Source organism: Heliconius melpomene, chromosome 19 (genome assembly GCF_056956725.1).
Source record: "Heliconius melpomene rosina isolate 202511_hmr_F chromosome 19, ASM5695672v1, whole genome shotgun sequence".
Classification (NCBI taxonomy): Eukaryota; Metazoa; Arthropoda; class Insecta; order Lepidoptera; family Nymphalidae; genus Heliconius; species Heliconius melpomene.
Window position 1 is genome coordinate 10,530,415 of NC_140407.1, and position 23,021 is coordinate 10,553,435.

The window sequence follows — 23,021 nt, forward strand, 5'->3', positions numbered from 1 at the left end:
TAGGGGGCGAGAGGGGCGCGCCGGGAGCGCAGGGCCCAGTGCCCCCCGAACGCAGCGGCGGCGCGACGCCTCCCTGAGAGCCCGCGACATGCGTTGATGTCTCCCGCCACCCGAACACCACCGCCGTATACATGGACAACTCCTGCCTCCTCGACCTCCTCATCAGGTGCTTCGCGATGACCGAGCCCGAGGACCTCAACTTCACCGCGTTCACCGACCTCTGCCGCCTCTGCTCGCTCAAGAGCGGGCCTCGCCTTCACATATTCGACAAGGAATCCGAACAGCGGCAGATTCTATTCAAGTTGCGGACCTGTTTACCGACTATGGTGAGTTTTATTTTTGTATTATTAGTGCCACTTACCTTTATTATTTCAGAATTTATTTTCATACGCGGGTGCACGACTGAACGCCGTGGTAAACATGGTGCTAGAGGCGAGGGCAGCAATAGAGACGTGTCGACTGCCGTAGCCCCGTAGGCGCACGCGCGCTACGCGCTACGAACGTCATAACAACACGAAATATAGCATCCCTGAACAGAAACACGATACCTGTTGAACGGTTAAACAAGGTCTTATGTCAGAATAATAGAATTTTATATGATTATTTATAATTTAGAGAGAGAGAGAGACAGAGAGATTTAATTGAGTACTTTGGATGGATTTACTATTTCGGAGACGGTATGTAGTTAAAGATTTAAAACTTCCCCGAAGCTTTAAATATTTCTGATATAATTAATTGACTTATATATTCTCATTTACATTCTAATTTATTACTTGGAAATAAACACGAGAATGCTTAATTTTTTTTATTATTATTTATAACGTTTGTAAGAATTTAAAGATTTAATTTCAACTTTATTATAAAATTGTGGGCATAATAAATATATTTCATAAATATATATTATCGATATTTACTTGTTCATTAATGCTAACATAAAATTTTATTAATATGCTCAATTCCGCATCTTGAACATAAATAGGTATTAAAATAGAATTTCACTAACAATATTGGCATCACCTAACTAGAATTTAACTATTATATATTTTGAATTCTATATAATTCTATATAATTTTATTATCTCTAACTTAATCGTTTACGTTCAATGCAGAGCAAATAAGATTACATAACAGAGGTTAGCGCTCTGCTAAGGCAGTTACATTATAAATAGTATACACTATCAAGTTATTTGAACGTTGTAACCATACTGGCGCAGTGGTATAATGCCTGACTTCGGAAAATTCAACACGACGGTTGCGGTATCAATTGAAAACGAAGAACATAGTAAATTGACACTAGATTCTCTCACTCTATTTTGCTCTATGCACAATTATTTGCGTGGTAAAATGTGACGCTAAAAAAATTAAAAGAAAAGTCGGTTTAATATTTTTACGTGATAACGTCGTAAGAGAAAGAAAAAAAAAACATTGCATACTTCTATGAATAGTGTTGAATTGTTATCACTTAATGATCGCTTTTTTAATAGGTAATTCCAAGGAGGAGTTCATTGAAAATTACATTATTTTTCGAGAAATTCGCATTTTTTAACAGTTTAACTGAAATGTTAAATTAACTAAATTAATATTTGTATGCCCTCATCAATTTAAATATTTTTAATTAAATTATGTAGATTAATTATTATAAGCGACAATGTACGATTTAATTATAAGTAACACGAATGGATAGGTGCGTCACAAGTCAGACGCTTAGAAGATCATGCCTCTCTATCGTTTTTCCGCGCTCTCACTCGCGCGTTCGGTTCAGACGGAACGTGACAATCAATCATAATTTGTGTGGTGCAGCCGATGTTCTTCGATTTATAAGATGTTATCATATCAACATTATTGTATTATAAAGTGTTAACACTATTAATTATGGCTATTCCATTGTATATTGTATTATATTGTTTTGGCAAATGATTATATATTAAAATTAAATAAATTATAATTTGTTCTATGATGCCTCTATGAACATTTTTTTGAATATTTATGAATAACACTTATGAATAATTATTTGAACAATTTATATAAACTAACGCTTGTCTTTTTTAATCACTTTGTTTATCTTTTTTATCTTTTGTTTTTAACAGTGTACAGTGCTCCTGGAAAAATCTGGGTCCGGTTTCTCCTTTCCGTCCTGTACAAACTTCCAATAAATGAACATTATAAAATAGTTTTTTAACATTTTATGTGATGTATATATCTTAATAGGAATTAAAAAAAACAAAATGAAGAAAGATACAAAATCACGTTGATTTTTTCTGCAAAATGATTCATTCTATATTATTGTTTTCTCTAGGGAAATATGTACATCATCTTTGAACAAAACAACAGTTACTTTTCCATAAAATATTTAAAGCACTTTATACTTTATATTTAAACGTACCTATAATAGAAAAAAAATCCACAATATACCAATATAAAGATTTTAACCTGCAACTATCATACATTTCTAGCAATATAATAATTAAAAATAGACGATCTATTTCTAAAATCATGATGTAATGTATATCCAGCAGATATCGAAGGATGACTTTCTGCCGAAGAAGATCTGCGAGCGCTGTGTGACGAGACTGGAACAGCTGTACGAGTGGCGCCAAAGTTGTCTTAACACGGATTCCGTGCTGCGAAATTATGCTGAATCTATGAGAATCGTCACTTCCACCATAAATTTTCAGGTTAGTGTGATATAATTGTTATGTATGAGTTTAAAAAAAAGGTAGCTATAAAGGTGCCTTATGCTTCGCTTAGCTCGAGCTGGCGAGTACAAATATTCTAAGGATATATTAATATTCATTAAAGAACAATTTTAAACAAAGAAATCTCAGTACAAAAATTCTTAATAACATCGAAATACGAACAATACACAACGAAAACAAGGAGATTACTACATTATATTAATATTTTTGACCAAGAATAAGTATAGATATAATTTTAAATAATAATATGAGACAATGGTGGCGCAGACGCACGACATCTCACTGTGAACGTGTTGGTTCGATTACCGTTCGGGGTAATGAATGATTATTATGATTTTCCCACTCTGTAGAATAAGGTATGACGTTAATTTCCGCCACTCGATACACAATGTCTCATATTCTAGCGAAAAGCGGAGAACGGAGAACACTAACAGTAAGTTCACTCTGCCTACCCTACTACATACAAGGTAAATCGTGAAACTATGCGCGCATTTGTATTTGTAATATACTAACAATTCTCTTCTCCACTCGTTTCCGAAGGAATTTTGAAATATCCCAAGAAACCATTTAAAATGAAAGATTCTGTTATATAATGAACAACATGAAAATAATTATTTTAATACATATTTAATTAATACCAATTAATTAATTAATAATTGTATTGAATATATTTTTGTAAAAAGACTAAAACAATATTATACTAATTAACTCGAACTTTTATAGGACACGCCAACGCTATATGTGTTATATTGGTATAATGATAACTTATCGTAGATAAAGCCGTACCAATAAAAAATTGATATATATTATCGATTAGCATATCCGTGTCAATGTGGTAATCGAAAGTGAAATGAGATAAAACATATGGATGACATTTATAATTAAATATTGCTTATATTTAGAAAAAAATAATTTGCTGACTATTGCTTTACTTTATTATAATTTTATAAACGTTGTCAAATCAGTCTCATTGTAATTGCGCACTTTATGATTGAAAATACAATTATTTCACTCGGAAATATATTTAGGTACAAAATATTAATTTAAATAAAAATATTTTCACTTCAACTCATTAATAAAAAAAATTATATTTCAAAAAAGAAAATCATAGAACTGTCTATCTATTTTTTTGTTTAGGTATTCAAACCTGGTAGGAAAACAATAATTTAGAGTATAATTGAATTCATTCATAAATTTATCAATAACACTTTTTTATTAAATAAAATATAAATTAAAATGTGAAGGTTAATTACTTTTGAATTTATAAACATTTTATTGAATATGAAAATAGATGAATTATTCAGCAACCATTATGTAAAGATATAACTGAAGGTATTATGCGGCGGTGTAAGCTAACGTTAATTTCACATAATTATTGATCTTATTATTTCATAAGACTTTGATATTAGACGCCGTCGTGGCGCAAAGGCACAAGCATTATACTGTAAGTACGACAGTTGTGGGTTCGATCCCATTCAGGGAAATCGATTATTATTTATGAATATTTTCATTTACAAAGTTAACCAATGCCAAGTAAACGTCAAAGACAATGGTTGTTATGTGTCGGCTCGCGGGCGATGCACGTCGCGAGTCGCGGCCCCTCTATCGATCCAGCGCGCCCGGCGCGTATCGACCCTGCTCCCGCAGCGTGAAGCACGAACGAAAATTAACTTTAACACTTAAGAATAAAGCTCAAGGTTCATTTTACAATGTGCCAAAAACGCGGACAAACGATTTCCAACCCAAGAAAAGCGTATCACGAACGCTTATCGAATATCCACATTTTGTCTTCAACGATCACGAATTATACACTTTAATACGATAGTCATAAGGTTGTCATCGGAGAGCGATACAATAAGTCATTCGGGAATACATTTATTGGGTACGCATGTCCAGTAACTCTTTGATATCGACTCGTAAAATTTACTTCCCTCAGCAGGAGTATCATCCCGAAGTTAATTCGGACTTTCTTTTTTTTCATTTATCGTATCCAAAATATATAATAAATAAACCTTGAATGCATAACAATGTAACGGTGTACATACATCAGAAGCAAGGTCGAAGGCTGGCAGTCACCCTGCTCGGGGGACTGTTAACCCTGACCTAGCGGGGTGAAGGATATTCCTACTACGGCCTCCCGCCTCCCGGTGGGGACTGTACTACCCAGAGCATCACTGACGATTCTACCTTCTCCACTAACGTGATGGATGATTGAAATAGACAACATCATGCAATATTCTTAGAATTTTCGTCTACCTATGACGATTATTAAGTGACGACTAAAAAAATTTTTTTTTTTTGTCTATATTGTTGTTGTCTATATAATTTATTTGCTAGTTATATAAATAATTCTTCTTCAATTTAATATTAAAACAAATTAATAATAATTTAATACTTAATAATAAAAGACTAAAAAAAAGTAAAAAATATATATATTGTAATAGAAATTTAAATAAAATTTCGTCTAGAATATGTAGCTCCCTTGCAAAATCCCCTGAAGTAGCCCTTGCGTGGAATGAGGGGGTGCTCTACAAGAGAGTTTGCGTTACCCTTGAATTTTAAAACACATGCATCCAGCCAGACACAGGCGATGGTTGGAACTTAAATATGTCTAGAAACAAAAATAACTCTTTAAGCAATTGTAGAAGGAAGAAAATATATGTGAAGATCTTTTCGTATCACCGTAATAGAACCCAAAACATTGGCCTTTAAATGTTTATTTGTTTGTCTGTGTGTAAGTGCACGCTAATCTCAGAACCGACTTAACAGATTTTAAAGCTGTTTTGACTATTGTATTTGACTATTGTATTTTGGCAAACTTTCCCTTGACATGTAATGCTTGTTTTACTCCAATCGGTAAATTTTACAACCTGTTCTAAAATAACAGTTTTACCAAAAACCTATAATAATTTAAAAACTGTACCCATGATAAATATGTTTCTGTTTTGTTTTCCAAATTAATAAAAGACATTAGACACGCAAGCTGGTCCCCTTGCCTTCAGGAATTCAGGTGGTTGGAAGGGAAAGTGGAATCGATCGACGTAACGCCGATGCCTGCACTTAGTACGTAGATACGGGGGAGAGTGCGCGTCTTAACCATGACTTTAACCTTGACAAGACATAGGTCGAAGTTTAATTTTAGTGAATCCTCATATATACCTTTATAGTGCGTTGTTTTCGTGATGGAATTATTATTATCAGAATTTTTTGGAGTAAGATTTTTTTTAATTTCTGATTTGTAGAGATAGATATAGAAACCGTTTTGGACTTTATCTTTTTATCTTTAAGTGTTAATTTAGTTACGAGTTAGTTGAGTAAAAATTGCTAAAGATTAATTATACTAAGATTTACTAGAATATAAGACGTGTTAGTCGCTTGGTAGTTTTATAGACATTACACATTAATTGAAATTTTGTATGACAACTTTTATACATGTACACTGTATCGCTTTGCTATTCGTAAGAAATATCAATAAGAATATAAGAAATTGAACGCGTATATCTCCCACCAAAAGGAAGTTATAGCCTTCTATACACAAGTAAAATAGATAAATTTAAAAATTCGCAAAATACTATATTAATAATAAAATATTATTATATAAAGTACATGTGAGCAATTATATAAAGAAAAGAAGTCCAATAGAAAAAAAACAAGTCACTAATATATTGGTTAATCTATTTAACATATTAAATGAGGCCTGTCGTGCAGCAAGGGCACAAAGTGGGATTGTAAACGCGACAGATTGTGGGTTCGATTCCCATTCGAGGAAATTAAATATTTAATATTTTTCTCTGGCGTCGAGGCAAATCACGTCGTTAAGTTCCGTCAATCAACACGCAATTCCTCCAGAGTTCGGCGGAAACTGTGCAACGGAGTGTCTCAACACTAGATTCCCTCTGTCTACTCTGATGTGTGCGGGATACAGCTAAAAATATATATTAAATAAGCATTTGTATTTTTTTTGTCACTATAGACATTAGGTTACGTCACAATAATTCGATATTCAAATTCAACGGCACTTATTCCACCCTTGTTGTTTGGGCCCCTGTTAGGTAAGTTTGCTTTTAATCAGTGCAGAAGTGATAAGGCACCCCGATTCGACCCTTCTTTTATCTTCGAGGGGACTTCCTCAAACAATGAAAATGCGGAATCAGATCATTCAAGTGTACATGATAATGTAGTCTGGCTCTTTGAGAAACGTGTGGCTAGCGAATTTAGCAACAGATATGACCTAAAACTTAACGTCAAAGAAAATATTGAGAATAGTACCTAAGTGTGAAATTCTAATCTAAGATTGAATTAGCATTGAATGAATTTTACTTAAGTTAGTTTACAAATACGAGACAGCCAATGAGGTATTCTTGTGCGTAATTGGCTTTTTTAATTTAGTGGCAAACTTTTATTTTCTACATTCATAAATCTCATTAACTGGTAAATTTAGTGAATTATATACTTAGCTTAAAGTTTTTGCAGATTAAAGACAGATTTTAAAGTCATTTCTTTTTTATTACATTTTGTATTTGCCATACAATATTATAGTAATATCTTAATAATACCTCGAATTAAGCTGTATAAATTATACTGTCAATATAATAAACTATATAGCAGGTAGGTACATACTGCTCTGAAAAGACGAAACGCGACGTCATTAATGTCTCAGATTCGGATGGAAAGCAAAAAACTAAGTGTTTTGACACTTTGCTAGATTCTCTTTGTCTACGCCGCTATGCGAGAACACACTTGAAGCTAAGAAAAAATATACACAACATATACATTGTTTAGTTTTATTCCTGCGTAATAATATTTCCCTGGAAATCTATTAGGTCCGCTTCCCCGTTTTTCTGCCGGTCGTTGAACCCACCCCTTATCAAATTTGGGCAATTAAGCATAGGGTGTTCATATTCGTGTTATGGAATGAAAGTCGGCTGTGGGGGACTGTTCTCACTTTCTGCGGGGTGAATGCACTAGGGGGCCTCGGGGACGCCTCCCTAGCCCTCCCTACGACCGCATCAAAGACACTCATTGAAGGCGCGGAAAATTATCTATAGACGACTCAAACAATATAAAAAAATCATAAAAGAAGGAGAGTATTTTAAGCTTATATTAATATAATGCTTACTAGCGACCCGTTCTCAGTTGCGCCCGACTGAACTACACAATTATTTATTTGCTTATCTGAATAACTTACATTTTCTGATAACATAACCAATTTAAAGACACGAAATCTAAAGTTTTAGCTGATTTAATAGAACTGTTGTTTTTAAATATAATAAAACTGTACCTGTTGTCTTGTAGCAATTTTGTCGAACAAAATAGTTAATAATATATTATTCATTTAAATAAAACAAACACGAAATGTTAGAAGAAAATGTGCCAAAATAAAATAATATACAGGGCATTTAAATCGGTTAAGCCGTTTCTGAGATGTCATAAACGACAGACAAACAGATAAAAGACATACAGCCAAAAATTTTGAAATCATTGTTTTTGGTTCTATTCCAATGGTAAGGGCCCCAATAATAGATATATCTTCGCCGTACAGACAGCGATTAATTAATTAGATGTTTCTATTCTTGGTTGTCTCTGCCCTGCTGTAATTATTTCAATTCTTTTACCAGGATGGCACGGTTAATATGGATAAAATGACAGAAGCACAAAAAACAGCATACTTAGAGGCACATGTAGCGGTTCAACAACATATGGCTCAAGCTGCTGCTGCTGCAAGACGTGAACAGCATCAACAGCAGCAGCAGCAGCAGCAACACCAGCAACAACAGCAACACCAACAACAGCCACACCAACAACAACAGCAACAATCGCAGCAACAACAGCAGCAACACCAACAACAGCAACAACAGCAACAACAGCAGCAGCAACAGCAAGCAAATAGCGCCAATAATTCGTCACGTCACCATCAAGATATGCAAGTTAGTATTCAAATATTCAAAATAAAAATATAATAAAAATTAAATTTAGATATTACTTATATTAAAATATAATAAAATGATAAATTTATTTTACCAGACTCAAAGTAATACACATCCCGGTCATCCTTCACCACCAACAGTTAGCTCTACTCAACATCATTATGCCTCTATTAATTCACCAATAAAAGTACCTCAAGTAAGCTCCAGCACTGGAGGACCAGACTCAACATTTACCGTCCCAGATGATGTAGGAATGGGTTTTGAAGGTGGAGTGCGTGTATTACAAAGCTTAGGAAATTGGTAAAGCCATATATATCAGATTATGCATATATCAAATCAATACGTTAATTGACCATTAAAAATACTTCATCATTTCCAGGTCACCTGAAGTAACAAATAATATCCCGAGGCCAAATCTAATACCATTTACAGAACCATATGCTGAAGGTGGCTCAATGCATCCAGGGACGCGGTTAAAAGCTCTTCAAGGGACTGCTATTAGGAAACACCCAGCTATTAAACCAACTAGTTCTACTAATGAAGGTAAAATCTAAATATTATGATTGACAATCTTTGAAAAAGTGAAAATTAAAAATCTTACATGCATTTTTTTAACAATAATTTATTTTTAGGCAATAAGGCATTTGAATGTACTGTTTGTGGCAAAGGCTTAGCACGGAAAGACAAATTAACAATACATATGAGGATACACACAGGTAAAATAAAACTTTTAAATATAAATATATTAACATATTAAAATTGATATAGAAATATATTACTATATAATATCTTCCGCAAGAACCTTTAAATTTATTTATGTTTAAATTGGGCAGGTGAAAAGCCATATGTATGTGAAGTTTGTAATAAAGCCTTTGCAAGAAGAGATAAGCTTGTTCTACATATGAATAAATTAAAACATATAACGCCATCAAATATAGCACCTTTAGGAAAACGCACAATTACAATACCTCGTAAGTTTTTACTTAACGTTAGAAATATACCTTTTGACAAAAAATATTATCAATTGGAATTCAAAGTACAACAATTATTGCAGCTCTTAAATTAGACGATGTCAAGCCGCAACTCACGAAACAAGAAGATACAAAACCGAGCCAAGCTGAAATTGCAGCAGCAGCACAACAACAACAGCAACAACAGCAGCAACAACAGCAACAACATGCCCACCAGCAGCCTATTCAGGTCTGCCAGGTACCTGGACACAATTTTACGGTAAATCCCAATGAAAAACCAATGGCATGGAATATTGATGTCTTCAAGTTCTGTTTATAGCTGTTTTTACGTGGCATGTTACGATGTTTTATTATTGTAATTTATATAAGTTTATTGTTATTATTTTACTTAGAATAACGACATTGAATTAACTTTTTTTTCTAGCGATTTCTCTTTATTCCAAGCTATTCAACGCTTATTTAAGTGCATTCTTTAAGGTTCGCCATAATTTATTATGCCGAAATGTAGTGTTTGTGTCGCCCTATTAATTTTTGTGCTTTATGAATAACAAAATCACTCGAGTTCAGTAGAAGGTAAATCTCAATTAAAAATAAATGTATGTAATATTTCATAATACTTTCTTGAAATTACAGATTGAGTTTTGATATCATTTAGTTTAAAGATCTGGCGTGTAACGTGTTTATTATATCAAATTATTATTAATTAATCCCAAATTATTGGTGTAAAATTATTTAAAACAAGTGCGAGTAAAACTGCATAGAGAAGTCTTCATCTACGTTCGATAATATTGTTTATTTCTGATTTGTGTAGCCATAAAATTTTTGTGATAGCTAAGACATAACAGAGGCGATCTCTGTACCTATTAGGCAAACCCATTTCTTTCGACACAAAACTTCAAACAACACAGATTCAAAACTTTTATTTTTAGTTTTTATTTCACCACTCATAATAATTATTGACAGCTTTCCCTAAATTTTCAGAACACGAATCTAGTGCATACAAATGCAGCGACAGCAGCTGTAGCGGCGGCTACGGCGGGCATGGTGGTGTCCTGGTCGTGCGAGCTGTGCGGGCGCCTGTTCGCCACGAGGGACGAGTGGAGTGCTCATGCCAAGTCTCATCTCCCAGATAACAAGCTACTGCAGGATAAAATGCAACAAGCTTCACAACATCAGGTTTGTTTTATCAGCACAAGAAGTTAAATTAGTTATTTACTGATCTTTTTTCAGCATCATGTCGTCACGTCTGTATCCCGCATGTAGCAGAGTAGGCAGAGGGAGCCTAGTGTTAAAACACTCTGCTCCCCACTTTCCGCCGTATTTCTGGAGTCATGGCGTGTTAAGGGGTGGAACTCAACGCCGCGCTTTGCTCGACAACAGAGCGAAGAAATGAAAATATTAAATATCTAATTTCCTCGAGTTTACGGTCATACGCTTGTGGCCCTGCGCCATGACTAGGCTCAATTGGTTACAATAACGAAACATAATTTACATATCTACAACATTAATCAAATATATAATATGCTTACTCATTTTACAACCATATGATATGAGTGATTTTAATTTTCAGCAACAAGAAAAAGTTCACTTAACAAACCAAGAAAAGTTGCAACTTCTTCACCATCACAACCAAAATCAACAAATATTGAACGGTCACGGGATATCCGCGGCGTCAGTATCCTCCGCTACGGTGGTGAACGAAGGGGGGGGAGGGGGTGCGTATTTCACACACGGGCACACACACTACGCACCAGAAAGGCAACACACACATGCGCACCACTTGTGTCTAATGTGTAGACAGGAGTTCGCTGGAAAAGCGGAATTTATGTTCCACGTTAGGGGACATTTTGAAGGTAAAGTAAGCGACATAGCGGCTGCGGACGTCCTCGCTCGTTCGCTTGTCGACAACTCGGGGCTGTGCACCTGAGCCACGCCGACGCCCATCGGCGCATTTCAATCAGATATTTGCGGGAAGGGCATCTTGCAAGACGACACAATTATGTTGAAATTTTGAAATATCAGTGAGGTTTGTGTCGAACTCCTACAATTGTTGTCCAATAATTCCATACACGGGTATTACGATGAGGTTACAATTAATTATTATTATTTTTTTTTTACAATATTTTGAATAAAACACTAATAAAGACAAAAAGATTTTTGACGACCATTTTAATATCAACTCGTCTCTTAATTTAATTTATTTACATAAATGAAAGAAATATATACTGATTATTTTAAATAAGTAAGTGCCTATAACTTGTTCAAATAATTCTTTTTATTTCATTATTTTAAATTCCCTACTTCACCTTTAACATTTCATAAATGAAAAAAATATCATCTATAACTGTTATAAGCGACAATCTCAATGTATATAAATATAAAATAATTTAATTTCAAAATTACTTTATAACGGTCCAATTTGTATTATAGGATATAGGCTCATAGTTGTAAATAGCTTAATGTAATAATTATATAATTCATAAATATTTTTATGCATAGAGACGCTAGCTAAATTTTTTTTAATTTTTGTATATTAATTTTGGTTACTATAAACAGCCCAAAATAAGTTACAATAATAATAAAAACAAAAGTCGACCAATCTCCGTCGTCATTTTTCATTCTTGGTGATATTGATGAGGATGAAGTAAGGTACTCGTTTGAATTTCGCTGCATTTACATGAAATAACATTCTAATTTTATCAAAGCATTTTTATTATAAAAAATAAATTTTGTATTTGAATTTTATAGCAATCCATAAAATTAATCAAAAATTCCATTTACATTATTAGTATAGGTGATATACAAAAATATAAATATAATATTACAACAACTAAACATAAATTATAATTAATAGGTATTTACTTATATACTAGTAATAAATAATCTAGAAACTGCCATTCGTGATTTCTTATAATATATTAATTATTGTATAAATATATTATGTAATTTTTTTACTGTGTAAATATCTAGTCATATAAAATAAGCTATTAATGCTTACAAATGGATGAGTGAATCTAGTCATTTTCGTAGTATAGTAAATAAGTATATTGACTTTTCAGAGGTCTTAAAACATATTGTAAGGTTTACTTAAGATATGTATTATTTTGAGTATTTTTTTGTTTTTACCATATAAATATTTTGTCGAAATATCTACTGAAATCAAGGATAAATAAATTTAAGTTTTGAATGAGAAAAGGTTAGTCACAATTATTTCATATTCAAAGTATAGGTACAAAGACAATTATAGATTTTCACTAATTACTTTCAAACTGCGCTCTAAATTTACGTGTACGTATGCGGGGGCCCCACCATGTCGTAAGTTAGAAAAAAAAATTATAGTAATATAATATTCATACAGATTTCACAAGAAGTTTATAACATAAAAAAAATAGTGACTAAATATGACACTTAACAAAATTGCTTTAATAAAAATATTAATTCTACAGTTTTACAAACACAAACTGTTTTGTAAAAAAACATTTATTTTTATTTTACAAAAACTACATAATTTATTTGATTTCGTGTAAGATGATCTTTATTATGATGTCATTTAATGGCGAATTAGGTTAAGAACTTAAAAAGTTTAGTAAGTTATTGACACAAACGCAGTTACACGTGAAAGAGATTTTTTATTTATATTTATTTAAACATAATATTATGTTATATGCAATCTTCCATAGAATAATTGGGTGGTGTTTTTTATGGGTAATGGTTTGGTTGACAAATTGTGATTTCGATGGTACATTTTTGTATAATAAAAAAATATAAATTAATAAAAATATATATAAAAGATATATTTTTTCATTTTAATATTTAAAAATTTTAAATACTTTATACACAAAGGTATACATATATAATCGTTCATATAAATAAGGTTCTGATGAAAACAATATAATAAAACACTTTGATAATGTCGATATTCAAATTAATAAAACTTTAGTCATAATCTAAATAATAGTTGTTAAATACATAAATATTATTTAAAACTGATTTGTAGCATCGAATTGACAATTTGACGGTTAGTTGTAAGGTAACTCCTACCTAATTCATGCTCACTTTTGAAATTTATGGTGAAATTTCCAAATAGAAAAATATTTTTTATTTTCATTATTTCCGTTAAAAAAAATTGTTTTATAAACTGTAATTTAAATTACAGTTGCCTAATGATAGAAGTTCTTTAAATTTTAAAATTATTATGTCAAATGATATTTTGGACTGAATGAATTATGTAAGGGATTAGGTAGTTTGCGATTAGCAAAACAGAGCACGATGGAAGTTACAAATTTGAGTAGGAATAGGTTCGTACGCGTAAGTTGCATCGCACGATAGGGGGGACACGTATGCAATATGTTACTAGAGCTATTAAATAGTTTAAAATTTTGTATATAAATTTACGTAGACAAGTATGTGTTTGAAAATAAATATATAGTCTTAATATTATGCTGGAATCAATTACTTTTATGTAAAAGTATATTTTTTTTTAAATTTTGAAGATTTTTTGTATTTATTTAGGTTTTTTTTGACCACAAGTAATATAAGTTTTGTGTCATTAAGAGTCTTAACAAGAAATAAAGGTAAAAATGAAAAGTCATGAAAACGTCACATACTTTATTAATTGAAAATCCTTAATTAAGGTGCTCCGTTTAAATAAATCATATACGGTGTTTTTTTACATTTTTACAAAAAAATAAATAGTCCCTGTTTTAATATAAGTGTAAATTATATAAATAGAAAAATAAAGGAATTGGCTTTCAATTGATCTCAAGCTTCTAGTCGTAGTGTGTGATGGTTGTATGACCAACTAGTATAATAAGAATAACTATAATTTTAATTTAAATTAGACTGTAATTTAATTTATTATTTTGTAAATAATTAGAAATAGTTATGAGATTACATATATTAATACAATTAAGTATATATGTATTTCTTTTACTTTTCAAAACACAAAAAAAACGTACCTACTCATTTGTATAAATGTCGTTCAAAAATTTTAAATTATTTTTGTTTTTAACTAACTTGGTAAAAGGAGGAGAACTTTTGACTCATTATAATAAATATCACATAAGTATGTGCGCGACAGATGGACTAATGATTGAACCGGCGTGACCAGTTTCAATGTATCTTCTTTTTAAAGGATACATTACAAGGATACAACTTCGAGGGTAGTTTTATGGGAGTTTCCTTAGATTTGGAATATGGGATCAGGTTGAAGTCTTTTTTTTTTTGTTACTGTTCAATTATGGAATTTCAAATTCTAGTTAACAATAAAAACATATTGAACGTTTCCCATTAACTTAAAGGAAATATCAAAAGCTTTTTTTTACATTAAATACTAAATACCTCAGCAAAATATGTATTTTTTTTATTTTGTAAATAGTATTGTAATTTATCAATTAGTTCGTACAAAATATTTTTCATTTTTATTTCATATAAATTTTGCGTATTGTGAAATAAACCAATATGTGAAATTGTAAATAAGACCAACAAATCTTATAGTTGTCATTTTAAAATACCCAATTAATGTGAGAAAAATATGAACTAACGAGCTATTTTTATGTTTTCCCGAAGCCTAATAAATATTTCATTAGTTGCATTCCATACCTAAGTGTTTATTGCTTGACGCTAAATTAAGGATAACAGTACAGATTTTTTTGTCTAAATGGACTAAATTTAATAGTGCAACTATTAACCTTGATTTAAGAGACTATTACAAACCTACACGACGTACTTAGATCTAATATTCTCTTAAATTAAGAATTTGCAATCTGAAAATAATAATTAATATGAATTAATTATAATTTGAAACTAGAAAAGCCCCATTATATTAATTTGAATTATCATTGTTTTGCATATCTTATACATATCTATTTCACATACTGTAATAGCACCAATAATCGACCCTTTAAGAAAGTATTATATTTAATTACATATATAAAAAATATGTCACGTTTAGAACAATAATTACGAACAAAAATAAATAAATAATTTGTAATATATTTTTAAAAATTGCTTTAAATTTGTACTAGTCAAAAATAGAGAAAATCTTTCGACCATTGGTGCTTGTCGGTTACTGGTTTACATTACTCTATATAGATACACAATCATGTAGTAGGTATAATGTTTTTGTCAAACACTTTAAGCCATTACTTTTTGTGTTTGAAGGATTTTTTAAAAATGCATATTAAAAAAAAGAAAAATATCGAAAGGTCTGTATATTACATACAAATTAGAAAATAAAACTTAAAGTTATATATCACTCTTTTCCTATCTGGGGCAATAATAGTGTCTGGCATATCGTATATTTGTAAATAGAATAAATTACGCTCATGTAAGTAATGTATAGTAGTACGAATTGTGAAAATAAAACGAAAATAATCATCAAATGGCAGTTTTATTGTTTTATATTTAATTATTTATAAAAAAAAACCAACAAAACCATTTTTTTACATTTACGCATCTCCTTTATTTATTTTTATCGTGTGTGCTTGTGATTAAATTTATCTCACGGTCTTAGTCATATTGATGAATGAAACGAAACATGAAGTAATTTATATTTATTTTCAGTGCCAATTAATATCTATTATTTAATTTTTATTTCAATTAACAAAAAAAGAACAATTATCTTGGTGTAAATATTTTTTATTAAACCTATAATAAATATAATAAAATTTTTTTTAAAAAAACCAGCCAGAAATGATATCTATGTCAAATTCACGTCAAATAAAATAATTTTCGAAGAAAAATTTTAACAAATCTAAATTCTTGTATTGACACTTATTTTTCTTTCAGTATTTTATCAGTGCATATCTAATTAGGACCCTAATAGGTAAGATGTAATTCCTTCATATTATACAAGATTAAGATAACATTAATGTAAGTAAAATGTACATAGTGTAGATAACAACCCTACAATAGTATATGACAGAAATTGCTACGTATATTTTATTTTAATTTTTATGTTTTTTTTTTTCAGTTTTATTTATGTATAAATGGATAATTCTTATATTAGAATTAAATTTACACCTCTAATGAAACAATTTTCTAAACTTAACTCAAACTATTGCCTTGAAATCGTACCAATAGTAACATGTATTAAAAATATAAATAAATTAGCACTCAACACCGAAGAACAATCAGCCGAATATGTTATACCAATGACGTATAAAATTATAATTAAAAAACATGACGCCGACTGTCTAAAAATATATCATTCTTGTATTGATCTGTTGCCATCCTCTTCATTATTTAATGTAGACAACTTAAATTCAAATGTTCCTAGGCACACATCCAGCGAAAATTATATACTAAATAAAGTAACATCATTGGTTGATATAAAACCAATAAATCTTCAAGTGAAAAATAAAGGTACATACTTATAAATTACATGACAATCATTTTAAAATATCTGTCCATGCTTTTAAGCACTATTAGTACTGCGTAGTAGTAGTTTACAACTACAGCACGAACCTGAGATCACCAGAAAAATATAAATTATTAGGAAAATATTTTTTTTTAAAGGGGTGGAAAAGTGTGATAAAGGAAAAACAGTTGAACAAAAACTATAGAGCTTTGCATTCTTATATTTATAAGCAAATTTGACATTTGGACAATGATATTACGATGATAATATTCAGTTCATTTCAGTAGTTCAAGCACGAACAACTATCGAAAATCTCGATAACGATACGAATACTTTTTCGATAGTCGTTCGTGTTCTTCATTTGTAGCGAACGTGCCATTATATTAACCCTAGATAGATAACCATATTTAACTGCACACTAAAGATAACCATACGTCGATTCAACGTGCGAATGTTTGAGTGAGCATATTTTGGATTATGTATATCCTAGGTTTATGAATATGATATTATATCTTAATATATGTAATTGTGTTCTGAATAAATAAAAAACATTAGAGTTTATTTATATTATTATAAGAAAAAAAAAAAAATAACAAAAGGAGGTACTTCTTACTATATAAAACTTAAACATTTAGGAATCTCTCCGTCAGTTTTATAATTTGGGACAGAAACTTTTTAAAGTTATTTTTTTATAAACTATATAATATTAGAAACCTACTTAAATATATTTTTTTATTAATTTTCGTCTTAAAGACACTTAGGACAGGCGCTGGACTTGTGCTCTCCACAAATGGGATTTTTACAGTTGCCGCACATAGTCTTTGTCATTCTTCTAATTTTTGATGGACAAAAGGCACAATATTTTCTTTTCTTTAGCTCAGATACACCTTCGAGTTCTGTGGGAGGTGGCTTTTACATCAGGGGTTTCAATCTTCAGCTGAATTTCTGCGTTGGTCCATTTCGTTATCTCCTCCACAATGTCATCAGTAATAAATGTACTGAAACATTCTAAAGGCTCATAAGGGCATTTATTCGTCCGACTGGGACCCTTTAATGTCCGTATAATATTAGCAGATGATATTCTTCCACTTGTTCTGCCTTTAGTGGCTGTCCAACGATGATCGTTTTGCCTCGAAGAGCTTGACGCTGTGGCATGATAATCGGCATACTTGCCGAAGCACTTTCAGGAGTTTCAGGATTATTTTCAGACAGATCTTCAGTATGCAATGTGTTTACTACTGGTGGACCACTCACCTCATAGTCTACAGCATCATTCTGTACTTCATCTTTTAATAAATTGTCTTCAGTTTCACTGTCCGACCCCTGAATCTCTGCATCGCTCGTTTCATGCAACAACCGACTGATTTTTGCATCGTTTATACGATTATGTGACGACATGATGTTTTTTTTTGTCGTGAGCTGTAACAAGTAAAAAAATAAGCACATTTATTCTGAAAAAAGTCTCAATAACACATTTTCCTAAAAATCTAAAAACTAACACTAAAGATAACCATACGTCACTTCGACGTAAGGTAGGTAAATATTGACGAAAGTATTGCACTTACCGGAGGGATACGAGTGTGTCCTGCAAGCTCCAACGGCCTTATTAGTTGACAGGAACGGCCAGTTTAGTGACGCGAAAAACAAACGAGTTATATCAATTTTTCAAAATCGGTTACGTCGATTCGACGTAGGTTATCTATCTAGGGTTAATATCTAATTTATTTTGTAATGTTTCCACAAAAACTATACATTCATGCTAATTTGAAACATTTAAAGAGATATTTGTTGTTTTAAAAGAAGCACTATGAGATTACTTTGAATTATAAGCAAAAATATATTATTTTTATTTCTTTATTTTTTTTACAGAAAATATTAAACATAATACAACTCCAAAAAATAAAAGTATACGACACAGTAATTATGAAACACAAAGTAACGACCAAAGTACTAGCTGCATTGAAGATGAAAATGTATTGAAACTTATTTTACCAAACATGGGGGACCTAGAAAATAACAAAAATCCTAAAAATAACTTGGAAGATGTTATATCTTTTAAACAACATTTTCCGCAAAAATATTCCATATTGCACCCAAACTACGAACAAATGTTAAATAACATAGACTGTGACTATAATTTAATTTTTAAGAAAACCCTTAACACAAATACTAAACTGTTACCGGAGGAGCGAGTCGCCCTATTTAAAAATACAATGGAAAATTATGTTTATCCCCTTAAAGTTACTGTGAATGATATTATAAATAAATGTACAAATTTAGGTATCTATCATTTGTTAAAAGAATGTAAAAATAATGAGAATATGACAAATGAAAATAACTATAATTATTTTAAAAACACATGTAAAAGTAATCGCATGGTCTATTCTATTATATTTGATGAATAATACATAATTGTAAAATAAATATTATAACTAAATAAGTTTTTAATTTTATGTGCTAATTATATATAAATTTTTCGATCTATCTATTCTATAATAAAACAGCAAAAAAGTGTGTTCATTAATTATTTTTAAGAAAACATTATTTATTGTAATATAAATAGTGTAATAGAACAAGAATCTATGATTTTTTAAATTTATATCTGTCTGTTTGTACACGCACATCTTCTGAGGATTCATCCTAGGGAGGATCTAGGATACATTTGATTTCGAAGACTTCCAGACCTGAAGTAGGACATAGTAGTCAAACTAAACTATAAGAAATAATCAATAGGCTTTTTATGATAAACAACCACAACAGTTCAGTTAACAAAGATATATAATGAAATGCCTCAACAAAAGTTGTTAAGCGTGATAAGCATTAATTCATTGACATATAAAAAAAACCATCAGTTAGTGATATAATGGCAAATTGTATATAAACTGTTTATTTCCCTCCGAGAAAGCGTGGCGATGTTTTGCGCCACTCAAAATAAGCAATGTCTCAAAATTTAGATTTCAGCTAAGCAAGTAGTAAATGGAAGTAGTTTAGAAATGGGCATATATTACCGTACCCAGGCATTATTAGCGTATTATTATAACAATATGTATTAAGATATATATATATATATATATATATATATATATATAGATCGGCTACAACAATTAACATAATTAATTATTTTAGAAACATGACGCAGAGTCATCCCACCGATGAGACTTTCAACGAGCAGCGTGTTCAAAATTTACCATTCGAAATTATAGCAGTAGCCCAAAATACCACTATAAAACGACCATCAAATGAAAATATCCCTCTTAACTACAAGATTAGAATTAAAAGCAAAAAAGAACCTAAAATAAAACAGGCTATAATATCAGTACCAAAATTAAATATAAGCCAGCGCACGAAAAATGTACGACTTGTGAACAGCGATCAGACTATTATGTCATTTAACCTTTTTGTGGGCTCTCATAGTGATAAAATTTCTCCTAAAAAACGCGACAATTTTTTTTTAAATATTTTTAAACCTGGTAAGAATGCTAAATATGTATAATGATTTGTGACAAATAAAATGATGATGAATGATGATGATGAAGCGGATACTATATTTATTTGGTAATCAGGTTGCCTCATGCAAAATGATATAGACGACGTTCCGTATATGCCTAGTTCATCGCACAATACAAGTGACATGCAAAATGTATATACTGATAACATAAATGATTGGACGTGGAATGAAACGGAAAAATTTACTATGAGAAAAACTAATATACCAGCTAGCGATACAATAAATTCACCCAAAACATTTTTTGGCCAATCTAAAGCAGGTACTTGTTAATAAATGTAAATGTGACAGTACTTTGTTAAATTATATCGATATTATAATGTATCCTTATTTTAAATATAGGTGGATGTCTAGATCCGCCGTTTAGTGAAGATAAGTATGCTTATAAGCCAACTTCTATATCTCCTAATACTAAGCCATTAAGCAGCGATATTTCGAAGAATAGTACGGAGAATATTAAAAATAAATCCTTAGATGATTCGTTATTCGACTCTCAAAGTAGCAAGAAAATTCGTGATAGTGTAATTTCTGATTCTTTGATTACTTATCCACAAGATATATCAATTAGTAAAACAAAAAAATACGAAGAATTTCAAAATACCAGTTTTGAACAAACAAGTAACAATACAAGGCTACAGCAGGATAATGAGTTTACAGAATTATATTATATGCCACCAACAAAAACGAACATTAAAAAAAAATATGAAGAAAATCAAAATAAAAAATATATTGACCGTAAAGTAATCTTAGAAACTCAAGATGAAATTACTACACCAGTAGTAGATATTTCACTTCTAAAATCAATTGAAATAAGGATGACAGAACCAGAACTAGTTAACGAAAATTTACTTAAAAGTCACAAATCTGATAAAGAAATAATCAGTGAAGGTACTACTGATGATATAAAAAAATCTACAATTGTTAATAACAAATTACACACAAGCTTAGAAGACAAATATAAAAAAAAATACTTCATATCGAAAAGGGAAGCAAAAGAAATAATAGATAGCTTAATAAATACTATTATTATCACTGAAAAGGGAGAGATTGAACCATCATCAACCACTATCAAAGAACCATCAGACAAGCCCATTAATGAATATAATGTCAAAAAAGAAAAGAAAAATGGGCGAGAATTGCAGGATAGCTTTCATAGTAATCGCGGAATAGACATAAGCAATACATCAAAAGGTACAGAATTATTATTATTTGTTACATAAATAACAATTATACTGGCTATCGTATCGATTTTGCTTTTTAAAGTCCAAATATAGTTAAACTAAGTAGTATATCGTCTTACGTTACAGATTTATTGGAAGGAAATTCGAAGGAGGCGTATGAGTACAATATTTCTACAGAAAAATCAAGTCAAGTTGATGCAAAAAAAAAAGTTATGCATTCCAAAAAAAGCAATATAGATATAAATCAATTAAGTTCTTCATTAGATATAGTTGAAAATAGATCAGAAACTCAAGTAAAACTAAAAGACGAAAATTCGGATAAATTTGAAATTGAAAATGCTATAAATAAAACAGTATCCTTACCGAAAGAAAAACGCTTAGAAAAATCAAAAGAAGAATATAAGATGCCAATACAAAATAAAAATATCGAATATGTAGCCAATGACGATGTAATCGTTACAGTAACTAAAATACAGCAGTCTCCAAAACTATCCTTACGAACACTGACTAATACTGAATTTATTAGGGATATAGAGATAGCAGAGAAATTATCAATCACCAATGATGCTGAACATTCTGAAACGCCATCTACTACCTTTTCAAAAGATTTCAACAACGATCAAATCAAATCTAAAAATGTCGATAAATTCGATGAATATAAGAACGATATTGACGACAAACCAACTGAACAAGATGTATACTCACAGAATAATATAAGTACAAAACCTATTACTAAAAGTAATAAAAATGAGAATGATATTAATGATGTTTGCAGTACGGCAACTTTAAAAATTAGCCAAGATACAGTCTCTGAATTAAATACTTCTATTAAGAGTGTTCACAGTAGATTGACAAAGTCAGAGGAGTTTAAAAATATAAATAACACTTTAAATAAACAGAAAGATCAAAAAGAGACGTATACCACTGAAGGAGACATTGTTGTGCCGGGATCTAATACAAAAATATCCCCTTCAAACGTAAACGAAGATACATCATCTCCATTAAAAGAATCTTATACCAGTTCTAGTATAGAAAAATCAAGATCTGATGATTTATCAAAAAATAAAATGTTAAAAGGATCGAAAGTTGAAAACGAGATATATAATACCGTTGCTACTGACGATATTCACAACAGACAAAGCGTAAGTTGTAAATTATTGTATACATTTGAATATATTTATTGACATTTATATAATTTTGTATACTACGCGATGTCTAAGGCTCTAAGCTAAACTTTGCATTAAAATTAGTGTTCATAATATCATTATAGTATAGGTGTGACGTCAGCACGTCGGATTATTATTATTATAAAAAATTTGTATAGAAGAAGTGTAGAGGAAAATAAAAGGAAAGAGTGTAGAAGAATTGATATGTTTTATTTT

General features: G+C 30.7%; 1 protein-coding gene across 3 annotated transcripts; it reads left to right on the forward strand.

The window, feature by feature from the left end:
- Positions 1 to 18: 18 nt before the first annotated feature.
- LOC146528705 (uncharacterized) lies at positions 19 to 15,976 on the forward strand. Of its 3 annotated transcripts, none has more exons than XM_085202688.1 (10): positions 19 to 326; positions 2,513 to 2,674; positions 8,314 to 8,622; positions 8,720 to 8,922; positions 9,002 to 9,165; positions 9,255 to 9,338; positions 9,456 to 9,593; positions 9,677 to 9,852; positions 10,575 to 10,769; positions 11,164 to 15,976. In XM_085202688.1, exons 1-10 carry the CDS (start codon positions 132 to 134, stop codon positions 11,518 to 11,520), a joined length of 1,983 nt encoding a protein of 660 aa, XP_085058814.1. In that variant the 5' UTR covers positions 19 to 131; the 3' UTR covers positions 11,521 to 15,976. The 3 variants fall into 3 exon arrangements, with proteins under 3 accessions (XP_085058814.1, XP_085058816.1, XP_085058815.1); XM_085202690.1 differs by having other exon boundaries at positions 9,677 to 9,831; XM_085202689.1 differs by having other exon boundaries at positions 2,516 to 2,674.
- Positions 15,977 to 23,021: the final 7,045 nt, after the last annotated feature.

Coding starts and splice junctions, on each gene's coding strand:
- LOC146528705 (XM_085202688.1), top strand. CDS start 132: ATGGACAACTCCTGCCTCCTCGACCTCCTCATCAGGTGCTTCGCGATG. Junction 9,166..9,254: donor AACTAGTTCTACTAATGAAG/GTAAAATCTAAA, acceptor ATTTATTTTTAG/GCAATAAGGCATTTGAATGT. Junction 9,594..9,676: donor ACGCACAATTACAATACCTC/GTAAGTTTTTAC, acceptor CAATTATTGCAG/CTCTTAAATTAGACGATGTC.